Raw genomic sequence first — 26,124 nt, forward strand, 5'->3', positions numbered from 1 at the left:
GAAAGGGGGTGGTGGTGGTAGAGGGAGGTAGAGGAGTTAGGGAGGAGAGGGATGAAGGGAGGGGTGAGGAGGGGGTGAAGGGCGGGGGAGGGGGTGAGGAGGGAGAGAGGGCGGTGGTGGTGGTGGGGGGGGGGGGAGTTGCTGCGGCCCCGAGGCCTGTGTATGATGAACTGGATAGAAAGACCTGTCGTCAGAGGAGAAACAAAACAACATGAACAGACAGACAGACAGAGATAGATAGATAGATAGATAGATAGATAGATAGATAGATAGATAGATAGATTGATTTAACAACATGAATATTTGCTTTTAAGAGCCAAAATCTGGTGCAAATCAAATAAAAAATCAATCATAATGTTGAAATTTGCTTTAGATTTGTGCAATTTTGGTAAAAGCTATCATGCATTTACTTCAGACCTTTTTATAAAATACTCACACAGACATTATTTCACCTTAAATTATTTTAAACTTTAACTCGTGGACCTTTTAAGGGCTAAAATGTGTGTTTTAATGACTTGTCAGGCTTTTTTCTTCATTTCTCTTCTTCTTCTAAATGTGTCGGTTCATATAACAAAATTATTACGTCGGTATTTTGGCTCAAACTCAAAGAACATTTTTCAATCTTAAGAGACTTTCTTGGTTAAAAGACAATCAAACACATAACCAAAAAATGTGTTAAGTAGGAATCAGAGGAAAAAGGAGAAAAGCTCCCATATGAGCTAAACAAGAGGGAGACGTACCTGTTTAATTAAAGTTCTCAATTTTAGTCAAAAATTAATTATCATTTTTTAAAATATTTTGGCTCTCTTGTTATTTCTGCAGTCTGTCAACCATTTATTTTGATTTGAAGTAACTTAGTGTCTCATGTATAAAAGATTTAGATAATCAAAAAGTCTGAAAGTGGCTTAATTAGATTAGACTCATTCAAATCTTAATGAACAACAGCGAGACAAAACAGGTCAGATATGTGAAATATTATTAGCTGGCTGATCTAATAATGTGTTGTAACAACCTGTTGACTGGGGCAGAAACCACACCAGCATCTTATAGGCTTTCATGACCCTAGTGTCATTCAGCCACTTGACTCTCTGGGCTAATTTAGTTAAAGCAATCAGGTCCATTATAAGTGCTCCTCTCAAGGCACAGCATCTTGTCAATCTCTGATTCCAGGACTTGAATCAGCCTGTGTGTGTGTGTGTGTGGTGTGTGGTGAGTGTGTGAGGGTGTTTAAGTGTGTGTGTGTGTGAGGGAAGGAGGAGGGTGGTGTTGATGCTTCAGCTGCCTCGTCTGCTATAACCAGCTAATAAATATGAAAACAGCAGGTTAAAACTTTCTTATTCGTCCCGTGCCTGAAAGGATTATACCCTTCTATAGAGTCCCGTGAAAAATCCCCCAAACCTCATAATGCCCAATGTTGTCCCATAAAAATGTGTCGGACAAAAGACAGAGAAAGGGGGCTTTTTCACGCATAAGGGGTTTTCTCAAGAGCACATTGAAGGGGAGCCACGGCCTGGATCCGCCCATAGATTATCTGGCTGTCGGTGAAAGCGCGGCTGGGAGCGGCAGGTGCGTGTGCCAAGCACGGGGGGTCGTGGGGGCCCGGTGTCCATGCAGAGGGTGGGAGGTGGTGTGAGTGTGTGTGTGTGTATGGAGAGAGAGAGGGGTGGGATGGTGGGGTGCGGGGAGTGAGCTATGGAGAATGCTGCGCAGCTGCCGGCAGGAATGTTTGCAGATTGTCACTTCCATTTAACTTGCTCTTTTTCTTTTCTCTCCTCCCTCCCCACCCCACCCCAACCCCTAGACATGGAGCCGGGGTCCCCCTGTGGCTGGCCAGGTTTTACCCTCCCCATTTCCAAGGCGAAAAAGATAGGGGCTAAACGGTGACACCCTGTCCACAAAAGCGACAAGCGGTGCAGGTCGTCCCTGCCTCAGCGCCGTGAAATTGTGGATTAAACCGATAAGCAGCAGATCCTGCATCTCTTGAGAGACTTTTATGCGACTAAGTGAATGCCAAGTAACTCATAAGGCAGGGTTAACACACTCCTTAACTCCGTCTCACTTTAGTCCCCACAGGCTTCTTTCATACAGGTTATTGGATTTCAGGTTTTTTTGAAGCGCATGCAGGCGTCAACATATGGTGGCCTGCAGATGAAGCTGAAGCTGTTTAATAATGCAGCTCATGAATTTTCTCTCCGCAACTTTGCCAAAAATTAATCAAACAGCAACAAAGAATGCAAATTGTAACGCCACCTATTCACACTGTCTAAATTCACAGACTAATCTCATGTCATGTGACCTCTCACTGAAGCATCTCCTCTTATCTTTATTTTCATGCATTCATAATAAAGTCTGTGTATTAATACTACAATGCATTTACCAAAGGAGATAGTCATCCCCCCCCCCCCCCCCCGCCCCCCCCATGCTGACCCATGTATGCTGTGTCTTTGCCTGAAAATGGCCTCTTTTCTACCATACCTTGGTCTCTAATCTCTGTCGTCCAAACTGTGTCCCATTCCAAACTGTGGCCTAAGGCTATGTGTGGGTCCCTCACATAATCCCCCCCTCCAAAAAAACAACAACTCTGCAGTCCCTGTTATTCCACTGGGGTTTGGCAAAAGTGCTACATGCATACTGCTTTTTCACACCATCTTCTAGCAAAAAGGGATTAATGTCCGCACCATTATGAATAATGAGAATGAATACCAAGCAGCCGTCTGTTTATCCCCACTATTCAATAAAGGAAAGAGTGTCCTTGTGCTTTTGTTGTTGGGCTGTCTTCAGGGTGTCCGCAGAATGTGATGAAATCAGTGTGTTAAGTTAACATCTGATGCTTTAAAGCTTTAAAAGGTAGATGGCCCTGAATTTATCTCTTCATTCAAAGGAGGATTTCACTTTGTTTCTGTATGTGACGAAGACTTAAAAAGGATCAGAGTCACACAAGAATGAAAACTTACCCAACAGGCTATCAGTGGCTACTATTGATGACACCCAGCTAACATTCACTGCATTATTAATTTAGCCATTTATTATTTGGGGACTTACGTTGTTCATTTAAAAACATACACATGGTGGGTATTTTATAAGTTGATCCCAGTATTTTTAGACTCAAGTGTTTAAATTTGACTAATTTTATGGAATCCCAAAAAAGATCTTGCCCCCCCCCCCCCCCCATTATATTTATATCCCATTGTATGTATGCACAATACAAAAAACAAACATATTTTTGGTAACCTTTAACCAATAAAATAATATAGGATAAGATAAGATAATAAGATACATAATAATAAGATAATAGTATAAATTATGGCATTACCCCAGAGTTTTATTCCTGGTAGGCTTCAAGTAGCAAAATTTTAAAAACCTGTTAAATAAATGATAATAAAACACTTAAATGTAAAGACTTTACTTCCAATGGATTACTCCAGCTATTTAGTATTACAGTTAATTTCTGTTAAATTAAAGGACTAACACAGAATTTTTTTTTTTTTGTCATGATTTATTTTGGGCTTTTTTGCCTTTATTTAGACAGTAACTGGCAGAGAGACCAACAGGAAACAGGAAGAGAGAGAGGGGAATGACCTGCAGCATAAGTCCTTTTCCAGATTCGAACTAGGGATGTTGTGATTATGACTCCAACATCAAGAGCACCACAGAGAATGAAAGATTTTTAAAAACATTGATCAAAAATGAGGCAAGAAGTTGAGATATTCTGACTTTTATTTCCTAGTATGAGTCAAGGCCCAAAACCACCACATCCTACATTTCCCATGATGCAACTACTAGCATTTCTTGCCCATGTCTTTTCAACTCCAAACCCTCTATTTTACAACACAGGCTTTGTTGTTTGTTTGTTCTTTTTTTTTTGTCCCCAGGCACAAGTCCAGATAATCCTGATGACATCATTAAGGTTTTTAGACTTCAGAAAGCTTCCCTACAGAGCCGCAGAAGACATTAGAGAGGCTTAGTAGGACTCCTCTGACTAGATAACTGACTTCATGTGTAAAATAAATGGAGTGCCCCTTTAAGAGAGATAATTCAACCTCAATAACACAAAAAAACTGTGAGAAATAATGACACTCTTGGTCCTAACTGGCAAAATGTTCCTTCTGAATCTCATTTAAGTGTTAATTGTGGCCTTTATATTTCTCTTCTTTGCACCTTTTCCTCTTTTTTTTACATCCACATCTCCCAAAATGTACATTGTAGCTGCAGGTACGAGACTCTACACTCATGATTCAATGTACTGCTTCTAGCGAGGAATAAAAGGAAGATTAATGTGACTAAATAAACTTAAATTACACCAAAAAAAGTGAGATGTTAAAGACTCTCCTGGCCCAAAGTGTTGACAAATGTTTCCTTGAAGGGTCTCCTCTGTATTATTTCTCTTCTTGCCATCTCTTTTTGCTGAGTATTTTCCAAACGAGCACTGGATCATAACTCTGTATCCACAGCTGCCAGAATGGACTGTACAGCTCTGCACGAGAATATGAAAATGAAATATGAAACAGTGGTGTGATAAACTGGTAGATAATCATCTTTTCATTAAACTTTCATCCCCAGCGACTTAAATATTCAAGAGCCCAATTACAGAGCTTGTATCTCTTCTCTTCTCTCACACACACACATAGTCTCGCTTTTCTTAACGAGAGCAGTCAGGGAGGAGAGAGAGAGGGAGAGAAAGACAGAGAGAGAGAGAGAGAGAGAGAGAGAAGGGTGAGTGGCTCAAGGGTTGAGAGTGAGAGCATCATTATGGAGCGGTCACAAGGGAGGGTGTGTGTGTGTCTGTGTGTGTGTGTGTGTGTGTGTGTGTGTGAGGGGGGGAGATGACCCGTCGTCCCTCATCGTGGGAGGGGGTCGACAAGGCAGGAGGTGGACAGGGAGCAGCAGGCCTGATGCGAGGCTGTCCAAATACTGGGATTTAAGATGGGGAGAAACACGGATGGAAAGAGAAAGACAGGCAGCAGATAGACGTGCAGAGTGCAGCCATGCAGGTTGTGATGGATGGAGGGATGGTGGGAGACGGAGAAAGAGACAGAAACAGACATACGGGCTGAGAGGAGTATAGATTTTCCAGGCAGATAGTGGAAAGATGTGTGCATCCTGATGAGTGCCACAAACAGGGCGCATGACTCTCTTGTCTGCCTGTTTTCTATGTGTATGAGTGTGTGTGTGTGTGTGTGTGTGTGTGTGTCAGTGTATTAGCAGTCAGAGCACTGAAGCCCACGGGCGATTCCTGTGTGTGCTTGCGATAAAGGGAAAAAGGGAGGAAGTATAACGGGGGAAGCGGGGCGTAGAGGAGGAGGGGGTGAAGTGGTGGGTGGGTGGGTGGTTGGGTGGGTGAGAGGAGAGGAGAGGAGAGGAGAGATGAGGAAGTTGGTTGAGAGGGGGGGTGGGGGTGGGGTGTATGGTGGGGGGTGAGGATGGGGTGCAGGGGAGGGTGTAGAGTGAGAGAGAAAGAGAGAGAAAAAAGAAGAGGGAGGAAAGAGCATCCAGCAGAGCAGGGAGCTTCCTCTGTGCTGTCAAAGCCTCTGGATCATGTCCCCATTGGTCTTTCTCCCTCACACACACACACACACACACACACACACACACACACACACACACACACACACACACACACACACACACACACGTTCCCTCACCCAATTGCTCTCTTCTCCCTCAAACCAACTCCTCTCCTCCCCTCCCTCCCTCTCATGAAAAGAGTGTCTTGGCAGGGTAATTAAGAATGGCCTCTAAACACAGGAGTATGGCAGGAACGCTCCAGATGAAAGTAAATGATTAAAATAATTACAGGCTGAGAGCTGACGAGCCGGAGTGTGGGGTGGCCGCCGGACATTTGTCGGTAATTAGATAATTAATCTGAATGCAAATGATGAGCCCTAACGAAGCAGTCAAGCTGAACCAGCGACAACTGCCGTGAGTGAAATGGGGACGGTGGGGTGGGGTGGGGTGGGGGTGAGGTGGGTGGGGGGGAGGAAAAAGAAGAAGAGAGGATAAGGCAAGGGAGGGAAGGGAGAGAGAGAGAGAGAGAGAGGAAAAAACACATGAATATGAGTGTAAAATATCCAACCTCCTCAAAAAATCAGCATGAAGAGACTCAAAAGCACAAAAAAAAGGCAGCAGTAGCAGCAGCATTGTAAATCAATAACTGTTTCTGGCAGTGACAGCTCAAAAAAACACCCCCCCCCCCCCCCCCCCCAATCCACTTCAGTCTGTTTGTAACTTTCAGTGGTATAGTGACAAGTAGACATGAATATCTTGTTAAAAATATACAAAAGGCCTCACAGAAGCCACAATGTGTTGGGCTCAGCAAAAATATATTAATATATATATATATATTATAAAACAAAAAAAGTGTCTCTCTCAGGGAAGTGAAATACCAAATGAAGGGTATGAACATGAAATGGCACCTGAGGAAGAAAACAGAGCATGCTTTGCACACCCCTAAAATGCGTGAACAAATTGTGGATTTACTCGCTCGCTGCAACACACTCAAACACTCATTATTTTCCTCTTGCGTCTCTCTCTTCCTCATGCACGCCGCCTCACAAATACTATCAGCATGCGTACGTGCTCTCAGCAGATGTAAACATCTGCCTTCACTGCTTATTCAGAGATGTGTTGTCTTTTTAAAAACAGGTGAAGATTGTACTTGTCAGCTTCCCCGGTGATACCCTGGATCAGTTTTTTAAAAAGATTTTCAATACAAGGATATTTAGGCCCCCTGTATCACTTTCTATCACTTTATTCAAACCTTCCCCTATAGAGCATTGATTTGCATGTCTTAATAAATGCTTTATAACACACTATAATGTAATTATGAGCAATTATAATAACATTTTAAGAGAGTCAGTGTATTGCTCAACAATAATAACTCCTCCTAAGAAGCATCCACAATGGCCACACTATAATACAGCTATAATTATGTATACTCATGCATTATCACATGCTTTAAAGCATTTTATTAACTATTTATATGTGTATAAATGTTTCATAAGTAGGTTTAAACTTGTAGACAGATATGTTATCATTGCCTACCAGTTATAGATGATTCATAGTTACAAAGGAGGAGTTAGTTTGTAAGAAATAATTTGATAAACACTAAAAATGTGCTTTTTATTTACATGTAAAATTATATAATAGTGTATCATAATGTGTTTTAGACATTGTTTAACTGTTGATATACTGCTTATAAATGCACAATATGGGGGTGAAAGTAATCTATAATGGGGAGAGAAAATGAACATACCTTAATATAAGTTATTAATAAACTAATTAAAGATCAAATGTATTGACAGGAAATGGGAGAGTGAATCTGTTGCTAGCATCCCTTAACAACACCTAGTATGATTTTAAAGAGAAATGGACAAATTAATTCAGAGCTTCAGAATTATTCCGTTAGTTGCCTAACTAATCAACTATTAAACTAATTGACTGATTTTGAGCCAATTTCCAGTTCTCTGATTTCAGCTTCATCAATGTGAATATTTTTTGTTTTTTTTAGTCTACTATAACAGTAAACTGAATGTCTTTGGGTTGGGGAAAAGCAAAACATTTGAAGAACATTTGGGAAACAGTGATTGACATTTTTCAAAATTTTCTGAACCAAACAATACATACAATAGTAGACAGATTCATCAATAATGAAAGAAATTGTGAGTTGCAGCTTCAGCCAAGAAACAGTTTACCTGAGCAGCATTATCTTGGGACATAGAGCAGGTCGGTAGTTTGATCCCTGGTGTCTCCTACAGGTCTTCCAAGTTGCTGTGGACAGAAGTGTGTGCATGTTGTCTCTGTGATGTTGGAAGTGTGACAATATTTCTTTTATTAATTCAACTAACCAACTAAAACATCCAGAGTAGCAAAATGATCCTGTTGAGCAGCAATCTCAACAGGTTTTGAACTGAAATGTGTTTGATAAATGATCATGTCGACTGTATTGTTGCTCCTCAGCATTAAAAAAAAACATCTGCATAAAACATCTGCAAATTAATCCAAACTCTTCATAATTGAAAGTATAAAAAATGAAAGAATTTACCCAGACTATCTAGAAGAGAAGGCTGCTCGGTGTGTTAAAGAAGCTGTCATGACGTTTGATAACATCCCTCGTTAGTGCAAAATTATGCAACATCTTCACTTACTTGCACCTTTAAGAGACTCCAGAGGAAAATGTTTTACCTGTCCACCGTTCTCATTAAGTCGAGACGGATCGCCCACTCACTCGTTTCAGTCTGCCTCTACATAATCACCGGAGACCACTGCTGCAGAGAGGAGCGTGTTATTCAACATGCTTAGTTAACATCTCATTAGTCCCTGCGTGAGTTAAAGTGTTCATCACCCCCCTACCCCCACCCCCCCAAAAAAACCCCATCTCAACTGAACAGCTGAGAAGACGTTTAATGGTTAAAAGTTAAAAGTATGTTTAACTGTGTTTAGTTTAAAGCTGCAATGATTAGTGGATTAATAGCTGAGTATTTATTCATATATGCAGACAAGCAAAGATAAATAATTAAAGGATGACAGTCCATAAACATCTATAGGTGCCATCTTAAAGTCTTATTCTGCACTTTAGTCACTTAAATGTAGATGTAAACACATTATTGAATGGTTGTAATCTGATTCCACATGTCAAATTTGGTGCTAACATCTTTCATTTTTCTTATGATTAAAATATAATCATGAATTGAGTGAAAGAAAATACAAATTCAGTGCAGAAAGGATAGAAATATGTCCCATTTTGGCTCTCAGATTGTACCAACCCTCCTAATAATGCTTCACAATTTACTGCCAATAAACAAAATACAGCTTCTACACATATTTACAACCAATATTTAACTGTCACATATTTCCCTTCTGTGTATTATGAGCTCAATCAAGCAGTTTATGACTCAACAGGTAAAATTGGTCACGGCTGATTTAAAAAAACAAACAAAACAAAAGGTTGTTTTGTTATTCAAAGTCAAAACTTTAATAGCTAAATAGAAGTCATCCGTTTATAGAAAAACACTAATTTGTAGAATTGTTTTAGTAATAGCCAAAATAAAAAAGTAATGCTTTGAATCTTTACTCATCTAACTACTGCTAATTTAAAAATCAAGACAATATCATCATGTGACCATAATACACCTTTACACCATCACATGAGTTTAACAACATTAAGAGCATTTAAACAAACAACCACAAGTGAAATTTCAAAGAATCACAATTTACAAAACATATAAAAGTAGAAATATACAAAAAAAACTTTAATGTGTTGAGTATAGAGCACACATTTGAAGTGTTGTCCTCTTGAAATAAGCATTTTTTCAGCATGTCATGGACAAAAAGCAACATGCCACAAGTAGAGATGTGTCGGTATACCATTTTAACCATATATACACCACAGTTAAAGATCCCAATGGTATCAATACCGCCAACCATTTCCATTACTGTGATTATTGTGGTTTATTGTGGACTATGAATACGGAGCGGCTTTCCTGCCTTCATTAGCAGTTTCATTTTGCTCAGCCACAGGGAAGGAGCTTTCTATTGGTTAAGGAGAGGCAGAATAACCACAGCATGGAGAATCAGGCTCCTGCTGGGGTTTGTTAGTGATGTGGGGGAGCTGTCATGGCTGTAGTGACCAGTAAGGAACCAGTATGACTGTTAACATGTTCAGTAAATAATGCCAATAACACTTGCCAGAAAGTAATCCAGTCCAGAAATGAATTGATAAATTGATGTGATAATAAAGACCACTGTGCAGTAGAGCTGGGCGTTAGGGACAAAAATCAAATATCACAATATTTCTGACCAAACATTTTGATATTGTAGGGATGACTAATGGTGCCATTGCAAAAATATTTACACATTAGATTTCTTATAGTTAGTAAAGGCAAATAGTAGAACAGCTAGAAACATGTACCATATCACAATAATATGTAATATTGATTATTGCCCAGCCCTACTGTGCAGTGAATACAATCCCAGGTGAAGTGATTGAACTACATTTTGGCATTAATGGCACCACTTCAGTAAACAGCTGATGATTATCATGATAATATATATATGGTGATATTTTACCAATGATAATCATAGCATGAAGATATACCAACACATCACTAAGCCATATGAAAATAGTCTTTTTAGTCCATCTCAGTATTTACTCCACGATCAGCTCAAACTCCTCAGCCTCCTCAAACTCTGCGTTCATCTTTGCAGCCAGCTCCTCCAGCTCTGTGCTGTTTATCTGCTGCACCTTCTTCCTCCTCCTCTTCTCCTTCACCACGGCCACTCCGGGGATGTCAGTGTCCACCTCGGGTGCAGCTGACCCGCCGCAGTCATCCGCCGCCGCCCCCTCCAGCATAGACATGAATGAGTTCAGACCTGACAGGGAGACAGCAGAGGCCTCCTTGGATGCGCGGACTCTGGGGCCAACCTCGGGGGTCTGCAGCTTCTCAAAACCGAACAGAGTCTCTCTTGAGTTGGGGGAGTTGAAGGACTTATCGCTGAGCCTGCTGTAGGACCGACGCACCTTCTGAGTCCACGCCGAGTCTGATGCATCTTCAGCCGGTGGTGGTGGTGGAGGAGGAGGAGATGAAGGAGGGAGGATCGGTGAGGGCATCACGGCCTTCTTCTTCCTCTTACCCGATGAGGAGCGCCCATCCTCTGGAGCAGGACATGGGGTGGAAACCTTAAGCTTCCCTTGCTGTTGGTTCCCCTCTGATATCCTCGGTGTGTTCTCCTTGTTGTGCTCCGACGGTGCTGTTGTTTTTCTGGGGGCTATTTTCCTCACCGTGATTGAACGTTTGACGGCAACGTTAACCACTGGCAACACCGCCATTTTGTTATCATTTAGCAAAGAAGGAGGAGAGCTCAGCCTAGGTGATCGTCTCCTCTGCGAGCCTGTAATACTATTATTAGACTCCGACATTATGCTCCGAGGCGTCTTTTCCTTCATAACGACGTTTAAAACCTGGAAAATAGCCGATTTCTGCTTGTTTATCCGAGAAGTGGTATCATAACACGGCAGCGACAGCAACGGTCCGCTCAAATCGCCCGCCTTTAGTCGCGTTAATGACGTTGTTTCCGTTGATGATTTGGTTTCCGGTGATGTCAGAGCTCCGCGCCTCCTGTGATCAAACTTTTGCTGTGTAATCTGTATCATAGCAGAGCTAACTAAACAAGGCGTCCCTGTGATTTTCTATATATTTATCTCAGGTCACACTCACCTGCTCGTATAAAATGGAGTATTTAATCGGGATCCAGGGTCCGGATTTCGTGCTGGTCGCCGCCGATAACGTTGCAGCGAGCAGCATCATTCAGATGAAGCACGGTATGACAACGCGTTAGCTTAGCTTTAGCTGCTTAGCTACACCTGCTAGCATGCCGGTTTCATCTTCACACTAAAGTTTTAAAGCCTTTCTTTAATTTTAAGCAAGCGTTTTATAAATAGTACTATCTTAACTGTATATTTAAGCATATTAACTTCACTTTGCTACTTTGTTCACAGTGTATCTACTCAATCTGAGTTGAGCTAACAAAGCTAAACGCAGCTAACAGACTTTAATTTTATTCCAGATTTTGGATGTTTATTCTTTCCTTTAATCAGTAACTGCGTGTAAAAGCTTTGAGTTATTTATTTTATATTTATGCCACATTGCTTGAAGTCAAATTAAAACCTAGCAACATTGAAACAAGCAAGTTTAATCGAAAGTGAAAGTCATTACTCACTCTTGAAACATTTGCCAACTTTTAAGTTCTCTAATGAAGCTGTCCCCACCTCCACCACCCAATTTTTTACATGCACTTAAAATGATGAGTTTTTATGTATGTGTATTTATTTGATCAACTTTTCTCTTATTTAAGTGTGAGATGTGTGTGTGAGTGATGACTGAGGATGGAGCTATTTTAAATTTCGTTGTATTGACCTCAATGCAATGACAATAAAGACAATTCAATTCAATGAAGAAATGCTCTTGTCTCTTTCAGACTATGACAAGATGTTCAAACTCAGTGAGAAGATCCTGATGCTGTGTGTTGGAGAAGCAGGAGACACAGTTCAGTTCGCAGAGTACATCCAGAAGAATGTCCAACTCTATAAAATGAGGAATGGTAAGGTCAAAAGATGATTTTTGTGTTACAACTCTCCTTCTTCTTTTCTCAGAGGTTTCACAACTTTACAAGTCTGCCTTAGAACAATTAATTAACTTTGAACCATTTTTATCATGCTGTCAAAATGTACTTTAAAATTTATCTGAAGCTAATATGAAGCATCAGCCATCCAAAATAGTCAGATCAAGTAGATACCTTTCAACCTAAGCCTTGTTGTTACTGAACTTTAACCAAAGCTCAACAGGGAAGCACAAAGAGGGAAATGGATGCTAAAAAAGACTATGAATGTGGCAGATATTCACTTGATATGACTGATTGAGACTTCTAAAGCATCATATGAGTTTCAGATAAACCCTTTAAAATATTTTTTGCACAAATAAACTGTGTGGACACATTTTCGATTCTGGCCCCATCACCTACATTGAAAGCACATTTGAAGGGCAGGTGTCTATTAATAGCCAGTATGAACAGGAGGAATGACAACAGTGATGTTCATATTGGCACCTGACTGTAATTTTAAGACAGACTTGAAATAACTGTGAACCTGTCCTTTAACTTCACAGTCCCTTTTTGAGGAATGTGCGCATGTTGTTCTATATTATGTGTTCATGTTAAATAGGTTTTCTTTTCAAAATTAACCCAGATATTTAATTTAAGTGAGTAAAAGTCTTTTTTCAGGAAATCTTGATTACATGGGTCTGATGAGAAATGCCAGCTGCTCAGCTCGAGTCATTGACAGTGATGTCATTGTGAGGAAAATGAAACCTACTATTGAAGCGCAACCTCCCAAATCTTTGTTTTTGATGCCATTTATCATCTTTTCTTTCTAGGCTATGAACTCAGTCCAGCAGCAGCAGCAAACTTCACACGAAAGAATCTTGCAGACTACCTTCGGAGCAGGGTAAATATTTTAATACACCCCCAATATTAATCCAACATTAGGATTTATTATTGATGTGGAAAGCAGCCTCAAACTTTATTTTCGGGACTACTCAGTTAAAACCACAGGAGCCTGTAGCTTTCTTTAAAAGTTCTACTGAGAAAAATATCCTGGAGTTTCTCCTCAATGAGTGCCAGACCAGCTTTGTGGAAACAATGAAGGATAATGGAGGCTGTTGTGATTTTGCAAATTTGATATACATAGTAGTAACTGCTAAGAACAAAGGTTAGATTATCTATTATTTTCATTATCAATTAAAGTGCAAAGTTTTTCTCAATGATTTATTCAGTCCACAAAATACTTTAAACTACTACTTTAAACTGCTCATCCCAGTTTTCCAGAGGCTAACACAACATGTTCAGATGTTTAGTTTTGTCCGTTTAAGAGACCAAACACAAAAAGATATAGAAGAAAATGAAGAAAGAAAATCTTCACATTTGAGAAGCCAGAACAAAAAAAATGATGGTATTTTGCTTGAAAGATACATGAAACAGTTTATCTCTTATAATAATAGTTGCTGTTTAATTATCTGCCAATTGACATATTGAGCAGTGGCTGCAGCTCCACTAGTGATACAGTCAGAGGAAGTTTTGAATATAACAGCTGAAATGTTAAAAGACTTGTTTTTATCAGTGGAGAGTCGTGTTGTCTTTTGACAGTACACGTCTGATCCTCAGGGCCTGTGTATCGAGATTAAAGTGTCTCAGTTCGCGAGAATTTTTGTTATCAGTATCAAATAAAGTGTTCCTATAGATGTTACATAAAATGGCCACATAACAAAGAGTAGGAAGCGTTATTTATAATCACATGTTTATATTTCATCATGCATTACTTGAACACATCCATCAAAAATTGTTGTTTGAAATGATCATTCCCGTTGGACTGACCCCCATGAGGACACTGTTTTTTTTTACTGTCAGTGTTTTAAAGAACCATCAGCTTCCCATAAAGCAACGATAGTAACTTTTATTTTTGAGACGTTTTTTCTCATGTCCTGAGAAAATATGGTCTGTTTTAGTGAACAGTGTGACTATAATCATAACCAAAGTAATAGTCAGAGTTTTTGTCTGAACCTGAACTCTCCACACTGTAACATAAAGCCATGTTGTCTTTATGTGGATCAACCATGAGGTTATCTCTGAGTCTTTACTGCCAATATCCAATGGAGTTATAGCATTATGTTTGTTATAAAAGGAGGTATATCATGTTTTTTGTGATTTTTCTGTTATCTTCTTACTCTTTATAATGTTGGATGTCTGTGTTATAATAGTCAAAGTTGCATAAAGTAAAAAAAAGAAGCTCCTCAGAAGTTAAAACCCAGAGCTTCAGCCTGCTTGTAATGTTACCTCTGCTTCCCATCTAACTGATGTCAGATTATAAACAGCCACCTGTTATGTTGCCTTGGTTACTAAAGTTGTTCACATTGTCCACTTGCATATTTCAGGTCAGATTTGGACTCAAGTATGAACAGATGTATTTAAGAAGTTTTTATTTTGAGTAAGAACAATACAAATTTAAATAGTGTCTTGAACTGTTGGAAGTCTGTAGATGCATTTTCCAGGAGAACGGCTTTAAAGAGACAGAGGCTGAACTGATAAATATGTTTTTGAACTATAAATCATGCAAAGATATTCATTTAAAGCACCAAAGTATGAATATAGTTGTGGAAATGTGCGTGAAAGAAACTCTATAGTATACAGTCTGTTAGTATGCACACGATCCCAAGTGAAGGAAGTCGCTCTTTTTGTTAAAATGCGATCTTGATATCTCGAGGGGGGGGGCCGATGTAATTTAAGATAGTTAACATAACGAAATGTAATTGAGGACAATTTCTGTTATAGTGACTTTTTTTAACCAAAACAAATTAAAGGCAAACGGCAAAATAATGAAACACATTTTGTTTGTCGCGTGTGGAAATCAATAAGTTATTCAGAGAGAACACAGTGAACAGATTTTCACGAGCTACAACAACAAATGTTAATTTAAAGTGTAGTGGTGCTCCATCTGTTACGATGGTGCACCACTACACGTGCCATGTGTTCTCCATCAGGGTGAACTTCTACCTGTGTGCTTAAACATACTTTAAATCATTTTCAATATCTTAACAGCGAATGAATTCTATTTACCAAGAGTCACCTTCAAATCACACATACGTAGCTTTGAGTCATGAGCGAACTGAGGCGGGGCAATATCGATATTATATCGGTATCGTGATATTTCATAGGTATCGTCTTTTTAAATATCATAATATCGTGATATAGAATAAGTGTTGTCTTTTCCTGCTTTTTAAAGGCTGCATTACAGTAATAATTAGTCATTTTCTGAGTTTAACAGATTATATTATCTCCCTTCATCCACTTAGTTATTATATCCACATTACTGATGATTATTTATCAAAAATCTCATCACGTAAATATTGTGTGAAAGCACCAGTAGTCATCCCTTCAATATTGTCAAAATATCAATATCACAGTATTTGCTCAAAGATATAGTGATATTTGATTCTGCTTGTGTCGTCCAGCTCTACAGTGAAAATACAGATTATTATTATTTTTATTATTTAACTAATTACATTGTTCTGCAGCATTTTGAGTCTCATTTCTTTTCATTTCTAATATGACTTACTGTAAATGTTGGTAGACTCACTCGTTTGGATGAGGTGACATAACCTTGACATTTACAGTAGAGTAGCTATGGCTTTAAAGCTCAGGTGGGAATTAAGTCTCACTCGCAATTATACCCGTGTTTGTGTCGTTATCAGCTTGAGACATCCAAGCTCAACCGGTCGATGCATTTTGACAGAGCCAGGTACATTTGTCAGCTTGTTGTGAATGGTGACGGTGAGCTTTTCTCCCTCTGAGACTCGATGACAACACCTGAGCCGTCTGTAACACACACACAGCCCTCCTCCTCCTCCTCCTCCTCCTCCTCCTCCTCCTCCACCCCAGACTGCACAGCTCATCTGGGTATATTATCAAAAACATGACGCCTTTGACCTTCAAAATCCCCCAAAAATTGAGTAAATGTGCAAGATCCCCCCCCACCCTCCACCCCCCCACATGAGCTGGGACATGTGCAACAACAACCAGGTGTTTATATCTCTGTGTGTGTTAGTCAGTGAGCTTGTTTCTGTATGCTGGCGACGTGCAAGTGCTTTTTTTTTTTTTAAAAATGATGATGCGTGTCCTTGAGGCCTCGCAGAGACCTGAGAGCCCTACAGAAGAAAAAATATACTTTCACAGAGAATGACACACAAACAAGAGCTGGATTAAGTTGTGTTCATATACCAAAGAACTCACTCAGTGTGTGAAATAAATAACTGTGTTCATGGAGGGTTTTTTTTTTAGTTATAAAAACATTGTGTCGCCTCTGGACATTCACGTCGACTGGTTGGGTTATGAAAATGTTCATTTTTGAGTTGTAGAGAAAATGCTAAAATAATACAGTTAAAGAACTTCACATACATGAAATAAGAGCCGGAGCAAGGATCAATCAATCAGACGTACGACAGGAAATTATTTATTTGGATCATCTTTTAATTATTACAGCAAATACCTTCTTTGTTCCAGCTTCTCAAATGTTGTTTTTTCAGTTTTTAAATAGAAAAACAGCCATTATAGTTTCCTTTAAGTCTTTAAATGGCTTCCTCTGTCTCGCTAACAGTCAAAAACTGAAATATTTTTTACATAAGACAAAGAAAAGCAGCACACATTCACATTTGAGAAGCTTGAACCTGGGGCTGTTTGGCATTTTCACTCTGGAAAATTACTTTAAACTCTTAAATTGTCAAAAATAGTTGATTTAATTTTCTGTGGATCAGCCCCACACATGTTTTAACTTGCAGTTTAGCATTCAATGCACACAATGGGGTTTTTATTACATGTTTTGTTAGACGTGACACGCTCAGTCCAAAGCCGGCTGTACGTCTCTGTCTCACTAATTTGTTAAGAGTAGTGCAGCCACCGCCTGTCACAATAGCAGAAGGGTGAAAATAATTACAAAAAACAATTAGTGTGGCAGAGGAGGGAATGTGGGACACGTCGAACCGGGGATAGGGGTAGAGCAGCAGCAGCAGCAGGAGGAGGAGGAGGAGGAGGAGAAGTGGTGGCGGCGGTGGCGGCAGGGGTCCCGGGGGGGAACAACCGGGCCCAGTAGACAACAGACTGGAGTGTGAGAACGAGTAGGAGTCAACATATATACATGCACACAGAGGGACCTATAGGATCAGGATTGTTTTATTCAGCCAAGGTTGTGTGCACGTTGTAGAGGATAACATTTATATTCATGTCTTTGCCATAAGCGGGCGTATAAGCGTATCTTTATTTTTGTGCCTCACGGTCATGAATTCGGGTTTTTTTTTTTTTTTTTTTTTACGAGCGCAGGATTCACTAACGCTGCGTTCTCAGGAGTGCTTCAGAAAACTGAAGCTGTAGCAGTTTTTCTCTCTCTCCTCTCCTCTCTGCATCCCACACCTTCCTCCAGCTATGCTCTCCTCACATTCACCAACCTCCAGAGCACACGGACATTTGCAAATGATGTTGTATAAACAGGTGTTTTTCTAATGTTGTGTTTTTTCCCCCCAGAACACGTGAAGTATAAGTAGAATATGTAATGTGTGTTTGGTCCGTTGTTGACGATGAAACGCAGGCAACGAGATCACCTGGTGATGTCGTGAAACGTCTTAATATCAACAGTGACGCACTTTGACTGAAAGCTGTTAGTACGGTTACTCGACTACAACGTTAGAGCTAATCGTTTTATTTATCAGTTTGTTTGCTTATTGCTTTCTCAATGAATCGTTTAGTCTATACGGTGTCACAAAATGCAAAATGCCCATCAAGAAACATCTTCAGATTGCTTTTGTGCCACCAATAGTTAAAAAAAGCCCAAATATTCAACTGATAGTGATGAGAAACAAAAAAAAGCAGCAAGTCAACTGAAATAAGCTAATTTTTGGCATTTTTGCTTTTTTTAAAAAACGACCTAAACTAATCAGTTATCCAAGTTGTTGCCAGTTTCACTTTTTGTCAACCAACTCTACACAACTTAAATAACTTAAATAACAGAAGAAACCGCTTCAGATTGCTTATTATGTGACAACAATAGTTAAAATCCCCCCAAATATTCAATTTACAGTGATGAGAAACAAAAAAAGCAGCAAATCAGCTGGATTTAGTATATTTTTTGCATTTTTGCTTTAAAAAATGACCTAAACTAAACATACAATTAACCAAGTTGTTTCCAGTTTTACTTTTTGTCAATCAATTCATCAATGAGTAGTTTTAACTCTACACAACTTAAGTACAGTAATAATCGTGATTATTTAAGGAGATTCAACCAATGTAATTCCTTCATGTTCTATCGAAAACTTGATCATTTCTTGTAAGTCACTAAATAGGACAAGTAGGCTTTTTTTTATTGTCTATCAACTTTTTTTGATTTAACGATTTACGTTTAGGTCTTTTAAACATCACTATATCTCTCACAGATCCTGAGAGCATAAAGTGACGTCTTCGAACTCCTTTGAGCGTCAAAATACTCAAAACTTCCAATAAGATTCAATTTAAAATGACTCAAAACACAAAAACAAGCAGCAGATATTAACACAAGAAGCTCAAACCACACAGTATTTGCCACTTTCTATTTTCTAAGACTGATACATTTTCTGTCAGGCGACTAATCGATTTATTGGATTGTTTCAGCTCTAATGTTAAATATTAAAATAACAAATATTCTTGTAAATTATCGGTAGCTAAATCAGTGTTTTCTCCGTCTGCTCTGGTCCAATAACTTCATAAAAACTTTAGCAGCCTGCAACATGTTCAGCGTAGATGAACTTTGACACGACAGGCTGGAATCAGAGATCACAAACAAATTTAATATACAGTAGATTGAGCTGGAAAACCGCCTGTAGTCCAAAAAGTATGTTCACTTCTTGTCTGGGGAGCTGGCTGCATATGTCGGGAGTTTTATTTTAATTAATCTGATTAAATCATTGCAGATGAAAGTTTAGAGCAGGCAGAGAGAGGCAGGATTTATCAAAAATAATGATCTGCGTTTGTATCTCAAATCTTTTTCCACCGTCCTAATATCGTCTTCTGAGCCCCCCCTCAACCAGCCCCCCTCCCCCCACTACAATATTGTCACGTGATCCCACCGGCATTTCCAGACCCCTAGGTTAAAAACCACTGGCTGATAAATTAATCAGTGGTATATTGTTAATTCTAAAGGCCTTATTATTCCTGCAGGATAAATTACAGATGAGTCCTTTAGTCTGAAAGATATCATACTCCAGTGGCTGCGGACCTCGGGGAGGTGTAGTTAGCCGAACTCGACCGTGTGCTTTACGAGCCCGCCTGCCCGCCCGCCCGCCCGTCGTCCAGAAAAACAACTGGGCCCCCGCACTAACCTCTGGAGTACTGCTTTCACTCAAGCTTTAGAGAGAGCAGGGAGAGAGAGAGAGAGAGACAAAGAAGAGAGAGAGAGAGAGAGAGGGAGAAGAGCAGTAAGCATAATCACCTGAGGCCTCGACTCGTCTGCATGCATATCAGTAATGATATACGTAAAATTCACCACAGAGCAGAGCAAATGTTCAAAGTTTTAAGGGCATAAAAAAAACAACACAGCGTCTGCTCCTGTTTGCTTTATTTTCAGCCTTGTGCACTTTAATTTGTATTGATTATATTTAAATTGATAGATATCGAATTGGCAGGCGCAAACGTGTGTTTTTAAAGTAAAAATGTGGAAGGCTGAAAGCACGGTGAGGTTAAATTGATACAGCAAAGAAAACTCCAGGGAGTCAGAGAGAGTTTAAAAATATCACATTTGATTCATGTAGGAAAAGTAAAAAAAAAAAAAGCCTCACAGTCATCAGTTTTTTTGTATATGTGTAGATTTCTGCACCGCTGTAAGTCAAAGAAGTAACATTTTGCCTTTTTTTTTTCTACTTAGTTTTCTATAGGGCCGCAGCAACAGTTATACCCTCTGTGCGCTTGTGACCTGCAGCTGCCCCCCTCCGCCCCTCCGCCCTTCCACCCCTACACCACCCCACATGCAGCACTGTGAGATATTTTTTAAGCGCGGGGCACACAATGGGCACAAATGATCACTGGCGCCATATTGCACGCAGCTCCCCGGCTCCTGCACAGATGAACAATTAATACAGCAGATTGAGGAGAAATGCCAATAAAGAGAACATGCCCCAGGGCAGGGTGCAAAAAAGAGAGGGGGGGGGGGTGAGGAAGGAAAGGAAAAGAGGGAGGGAGGGAGGGTGAGAGTGCTGGAACGTGGAGTGTTTGGTGGTTTCTTAGCGGCGTGACCTTAATTTTTGTCACAACTAAAGCTGTTTTTTGGCTTAGAAGTCTATAACGGCAATAACTTAAAGATTCGTTTAACGGTTTTTTTGGGGGAAATGTGCTTGTTCGTTCAATGATTTTAAATAAAATGATTCAGCTCTCGTGTCTGTACTTTAAAGACAAGCTTCAGTAGGAGATGCTTAGCTTAGCACAGAGACTGAAAACATTAGTAAACAGCTAGCCTGGCCCTGTCTAAAAAAAAAAAAACACGTTACAAAAACAAGACGACGTGGTCTTGTTGGACTAATTCGGCATTCAATTTACTTCGTTGTGCCAGTTCAAGAGGTCAGTAGAGCAGTTGTAGCCATTGATAGCAACACCACTTCGCTGTATCACCATAGCAACACGTCCACTGATAGAAGTCGGACATTTAATGAGACATGAAATAACAAGTTTAGGTTTTTTTCTGTTTCAGTTTAGTTTGTTTTTAGTTAAAACCTAAAAAAAAATTAAAATAACTAAATATAAAGTGCTAATAAACTGGATATTACTACAACTTTCCCACTGTTGACGCACGGGGCAGCTAGCTTAGATTTTGAGGTCGAGGTTGGGGATGTTCTTCAGACCTTCTGAATCAAAAACCCGACTTGGGTGGGGCGTTCCAGCTGAAATGTCTCACTGAGAACTCATACATTCAGACTTTTTAACAGAACCAGGCTAGCAGTCCCCCCCCCCCCCGTTTCCAGTCATTGTGCTAAGCTAAGCTAAGCTAACCGACTCTAGCTACATATATATTCACCGTACAGACACGAGAGCGGTATCAATCTTTTCATCAAACTCTCAGCAAAAAAACACCAACCCCCCCCCCCCCCCCCCCATCAAACCAAACTGCAGGGTCGTCGATACCTGCGTGAAGCTTTTTGTCGTCCCGTCGTTTGGCCGCCGGCGAGAGAAGTCACGACGGGGGGAATTGAAACATACGATGCGTATTGTTTGCACATGAAAAAGCCTGGTGTGAGTTCAGGTGGCTGGGTTAACAAGGTGCCTGCTTCCCTCCGAGGTGACATGGGGAAAGGGAAAAGGAGAAGGGGAAGGTTATTTTGATGCCAAGTCCGTATTATTGTTTCATTGTAACCAGTGAGACAGGTGGGGGTGGGGGTGGGGGTGACGCCACTGGGGGCGTTCGCAGGTTCACGGAGGAGTTAAAGCACACACACGTAAACACACACACACACACTAAGATATTCATCCTGAGATTCACGCCTGCTGTACACAACCGTCGTTAACACACACACACACACACACTAAATCCCACTCCACAGGGAGCATAACGATCATCATTCCCCTCGTGGCAAACATGGCGCTAACACACAAGTCACAGAAATAAGCAGGTCGGCTGAGAAATAAATTGAAATGAGAGGGCAGGTGTGCACGTCGCAGCTCGCTCCCCCCGAATCACATTTTTACCTCGCTGCAAGAAGAAATATTACAATTTTATTTTTTCTTGTTTCTGCGCTAATCAAAAAAAAAAACAAAAAACAAAAAAAACACTGCACTGCTTCTACCTCTGTCAAGAATTTAGGCCATAAGTTGTTTTGAAATCCCCTCTTCCTCCTCCTCTTCCTCTCCCCCCTCCTCTTCTCCCAAAATTGTCTCGCTTTAAAGGGATTTTTTTTTAAAGAAATGAGGAATAGTGGCTCGCAACAACGAAGAGAGAGAAAATTAGTGTTTTGGAGGAAGAGAAGGGAGAAGAGGCTGGAAGCGTAAAAGATGTAATTTAAAAAAGATGGGAGGGGAGGAGGAGAAGAGGGGGGAGGAAGGAGGGAGGAAGGGGCAAGAGAAACGACTTTAGAAGTTTTTAATGAGCCCTGGCGCTACTCCAGGGCACAGGGTGAAGGCGGCAGAGAGAGAGAAAAAGAGAGAGAGAGGGGAGGAGAAAGGAGGGAGGGAGCGAAAGAGGGGATGAAGCAGGGAGGGAGGGAGGGTGCGATGGAGGGAGCAACAGGGGTGCTGACTCCCAGCAGATGTCACACTGCCAGTGACACCCTGATCCCCCACCTCCTCCTCTGTCCTGTGACGCCCTTTCACCTTTCCTCTCCAACCATCTCTCTCTCTCGCTCTCTCTCTCTCGCTCTGTCTCTCTCTCTCTCTCTCGCTCTCTCTCTCTAGCCCTCTCTCTGTCTCTCTCTCTCACTTTCCCTCTGTCTCTCTACCCCTCTCTCTGTCTCTCTCTTTATACCTCTCTCTACCTCTTTCGAACTAACTATCTTTCTTTCTTTCTCTCTACTTCTCTCTCTTACTCTCTCTCTACCTCTCTTTCTACTTCTCCATCTCTCTCTCTTTCTTTCTCTCTCTACCACTCTCTCTACCCCTTTCTCTGTCTCTCTCTACCTCTCCATCTCTCTCTCTGTCTCTCTCTCTCTGTGTGTACCTCTCTCTGCCTCTCTTGCTAACTACCTCTCTTTCTTTCTCTCTCTACCACTCTCTCTACCCCTTTCTCTGTCTCTCTCTACCTCTCCATCTCTCTGTCTGTCTCTCTCTCTCTCTCTGTGTACCTCTCTTTACCTCTCTTGCTAACTACCTCTCTTTCTTTCTCTCTCTCTACCACTCTCTCTCTGTCTGTCTATCTCTCTGTCTCTCTCTACCACTCTCTCTTTTTTTTCTCCCTCTCTCCCTCTACCTCTCACTCTCTCTCCACCTCTCGGGTTTCTCACCACTGTTCATGTCGCGTTAATGTTCAGCACATCGCTGCTAAGTTGCAAAAAAAATCAAAGCTGATAATTAGGAGCAATTTATTCGGAATAACTTGAGAGCGAGATGTTGTACTTTTTAAGTGTTGAGAATGTTGAGAGGGACAAGAACACACGACGACAAGCAGAGAGAGACACGTTTCTTGTCGTTAGTATTGACACCGCCGAATTAATGGAAGGTGGCGACTATTTCAAGCCAGAAATCCTTCCTCATGACTGTAAACTACAACACATCATCATCAGCATCATCACTTTTTTTTAAATGTGGGATTTCACTCTGAAGTACCGATACTGCACTTTTAGGGCCGATACCATTTATTAAGGAGTAATCAAACTCAGATATGTTGGCCGATATATGTGAAGAACATTTACATAAACATAGATTTTTTTTTTTCATTGATCCTTTAAATATAGTTCAGACTTCTCTCTTAAAATGTAGGAAGTGTTGTTATCTGACATCAGGGTCATACTCAGTGCAGCCAAAATGTAGAAAAGAGTCTTAAAGTTTTCTGCTTGTTTTGCTGCGAAGAGGCGACCCCCCCCCCCCCCCACACACACACACACATACCATTGTCTTCAGTCTGCATGTGTGTTTTGTTTTGGGTTTTTTTCTTAAATTTTATTCAAAATATTAACCTTGCAAGATCATGACATCACAAGATCATGCTTCATCTCGTCAGGCTTCAGGTTACACGCTCCTGTCGGCGTTGCTAACCAAGCTGCGGAGACAGATGATGATGGACAGATGCTTCATCCAATCACCTGCTACGTATCTTTTTAAAGCACGCATGCTCTTCTTCAAACTGTTTCCACAAACGCCTTCTCAGATGGTTCTGTGTAACAAACCATCTGGTGCGTCAGCTTATTTAAAACCTACAACAAAAATGTCAGGTCGGCCCAGGTGTTCATACATCCTTCCATGCCACGTTGTGATTGGTTGGTTTGTAGTTTTGGGTCGTAGAAGCACTTACATTGTGAGCATTGGTCCTTATTTTCTCTTTGATGCCAAAGCTCCAGGTGAAGACGTCACGGAGCAGTCTCACTCACTATTGTTAAATTTAATCTGAAATAGCCAGAAATAATGTAAAAGGTCTTTAAATATGGTGACTGGCCACTATGAGCCTCCAGAGTTTGCTGATATATTCAAATATTTGCTGGTTGCAGCTTCTCAAATGTGATGATTTGAATTTTTTTCTTGTCATACGCCTACTGATGGTTGGTAATATGGATTGTTAATCAGAAAAAACAAAATTTTATAACAGCATTTTTCTCTATTTTTTTGACATTTTATAGATGAACAATTAATCACATAAATGAGATTAAACGATAATGAAAATTAGTTGCACCTTCAAGCGTTTTTAGGTAGAAAAACTTGTACAACTGTTAAAGAAAGTAGTTTGATTTGTTTAATGTGTTTTCATGTCAACATTTCTTCGTCAGAATTAGAAATAGTTTATAGGTCTTTTCCCAGGTGCTAAAAAACATGCGTATTCAAATGTAGTCGTGACTTTAACATTACATTTAATTGGTTTGGGTCCCAGGCTAACACCTGGTAAGAACGCTTGTTAATCCTTCATTCCCTCCTCCTCCTACTCTCCCTCTCTCTCTCCCGCCCCTCCCTCTCCTCTCTCCAGACTCCGTATCACGTGAACCTGTTGCTGGCGGGCTACGATGACACAGACGGCCCGGGTCTCTACTACATGGACTACCTGTCTTCCCTGGCCAAGGCCCCCTTCGCTGCCCACGGCTACGGAGCCTTCCTCACTCTCTCCATTCTTGACCGCTACTACACGCCAGGTCAGAGCACAGAAACGCCTCGTGCATGTTCTCGCTGTTTTTATTGTTCCTACGAGACCGACCGGAGAGAGACGAGAGACGGAGAGAGAGAAAGAAATGAAGAAGATGATGTGATGAACTCTGTAGAGTGTGGAGTTGATTCATAGACAAACCAGCTGTGGTTTTAAAATGTACACACTCATCGCTCGTATGTCAAATAATAACAGAAGAAACAAGACAGTGGTTTGTAGTCTACACTGTAAAATATATCCCAAATTAGCTCCTATATTTTTACAATTTACTCGTTTTTTAACCTTTTTTTTATCACGACATTAAGACACTAAATATCCACTCAGTTCCTCAAAAAAAAAAGAAAAAGAAAAGATGTTTCTCTTCTCAGTTCTTCTCAAAAATTCAACAACTCCTTCTTTCTCTCAATTCAACATTCTCATTTTTTTCTTCCCTTTGTTTTAGATCTGACCCGAGACGAAGCGGTGGATCTGCTGAAGAAGTGCGTTGAGGAGGTGAGTCAGGAAGTCGTTTAACTCCTGTGTTTAAGTATGAATAAGAATAAGAATGGCACTCATTAAATTTAAGTGTTAGTTCAGTTACTCAGCATGTCAAATAGTAACTTAACCACTCTGAAAAGGCAGCCATCAGTATTTAGAGTCTAAACAAAGATATTTCATTTCAACTCATGTATTTATTTTAGTAGCCTTAAAAAACACACTGCTGTTCTGTTTCCCATCACTCTGATTCTCCTCCTACTTTATTTAATTTCACATTCATTTTTGCGCTTTAACTAAACTTTCTGTTTCCTCCCATTTTCATTTTGTTTCTCCTGCAGCTGAGCAAGCGCTTCATCCTGAACCTCACTTCCTTCACCGTCCGGTTGATTGACAAGGAGGGCATCCATGACCTGGAGAAGCTCACCCTCGGCGCCAAGTGACCGCTCAATGCTTAGCTACCAACTACCAACCCTCACACCCTCGTTCCTTTTTTTTTTTTTTGTACTGTTTTGACCTCCTTGCTCTTTCTGTTCCAATAAAAAGTGACACACAGTTGAGATACAAGCTCTTTGTCCCTGTGGTGCTTTCTCGTTGCTCTCTAGTCTACTCATCTGCACATAGAAAGAGAACAGCCTTCTGGCTGTGTACTTTTGCACTTGAATTCAGCGAGTGTGCGTGTGGGTAATGTACACTTGCTCATGCTTGTACACGTGTAATAAAACACGCATGCACATATTCATGTGGAAAAGTTTCCCAGT

At 40.5% G+C, this 26,124-nt stretch overlaps 2 protein-coding genes across 2 annotated transcripts; one reads left to right on the top strand and one right to left on the bottom strand.

Moving 5' to 3' along the window:
• Positions 1 to 9,892: 9,892 nt before the first annotated feature.
• cdca5 (cell division cycle associated 5) lies at positions 9,893 to 10,942 on the bottom strand. The gene has a single exon (XM_053333908.1). The coding sequence runs from the start codon at positions 10,940 to 10,942 to the stop codon at positions 10,145 to 10,147; it is 798 nt and encodes a 265-aa protein (XP_053189883.1). The 3' UTR covers positions 9,893 to 10,144.
• Positions 10,943 to 11,102: 160 nt separating this feature from the next.
• On the top strand, positions 11,103 to 25,924 carry psmb2 (proteasome 20S subunit beta 2). Its single transcript, XM_053333912.1, has 6 exons — positions 11,103 to 11,317; positions 11,974 to 12,096; positions 12,927 to 12,997; positions 24,716 to 24,878; positions 25,332 to 25,381; positions 25,705 to 25,924. Exons 1-6 carry the CDS (start codon positions 11,227 to 11,229, stop codon positions 25,804 to 25,806), a joined length of 600 nt encoding a protein of 199 aa, XP_053189887.1. The 5' UTR covers positions 11,103 to 11,226; the 3' UTR covers positions 25,807 to 25,924.
• The last annotated feature ends 200 nt before the right edge of the window (positions 25,925 to 26,124 follow it).

The sequence above is a fragment of the Scomber japonicus genome, chromosome 15 (genome assembly GCF_027409825.1).
Source record: "Scomber japonicus isolate fScoJap1 chromosome 15, fScoJap1.pri, whole genome shotgun sequence".
In the NCBI taxonomy this organism is placed as follows: Eukaryota; Metazoa; Chordata; class Actinopteri; order Scombriformes; family Scombridae; genus Scomber; species Scomber japonicus.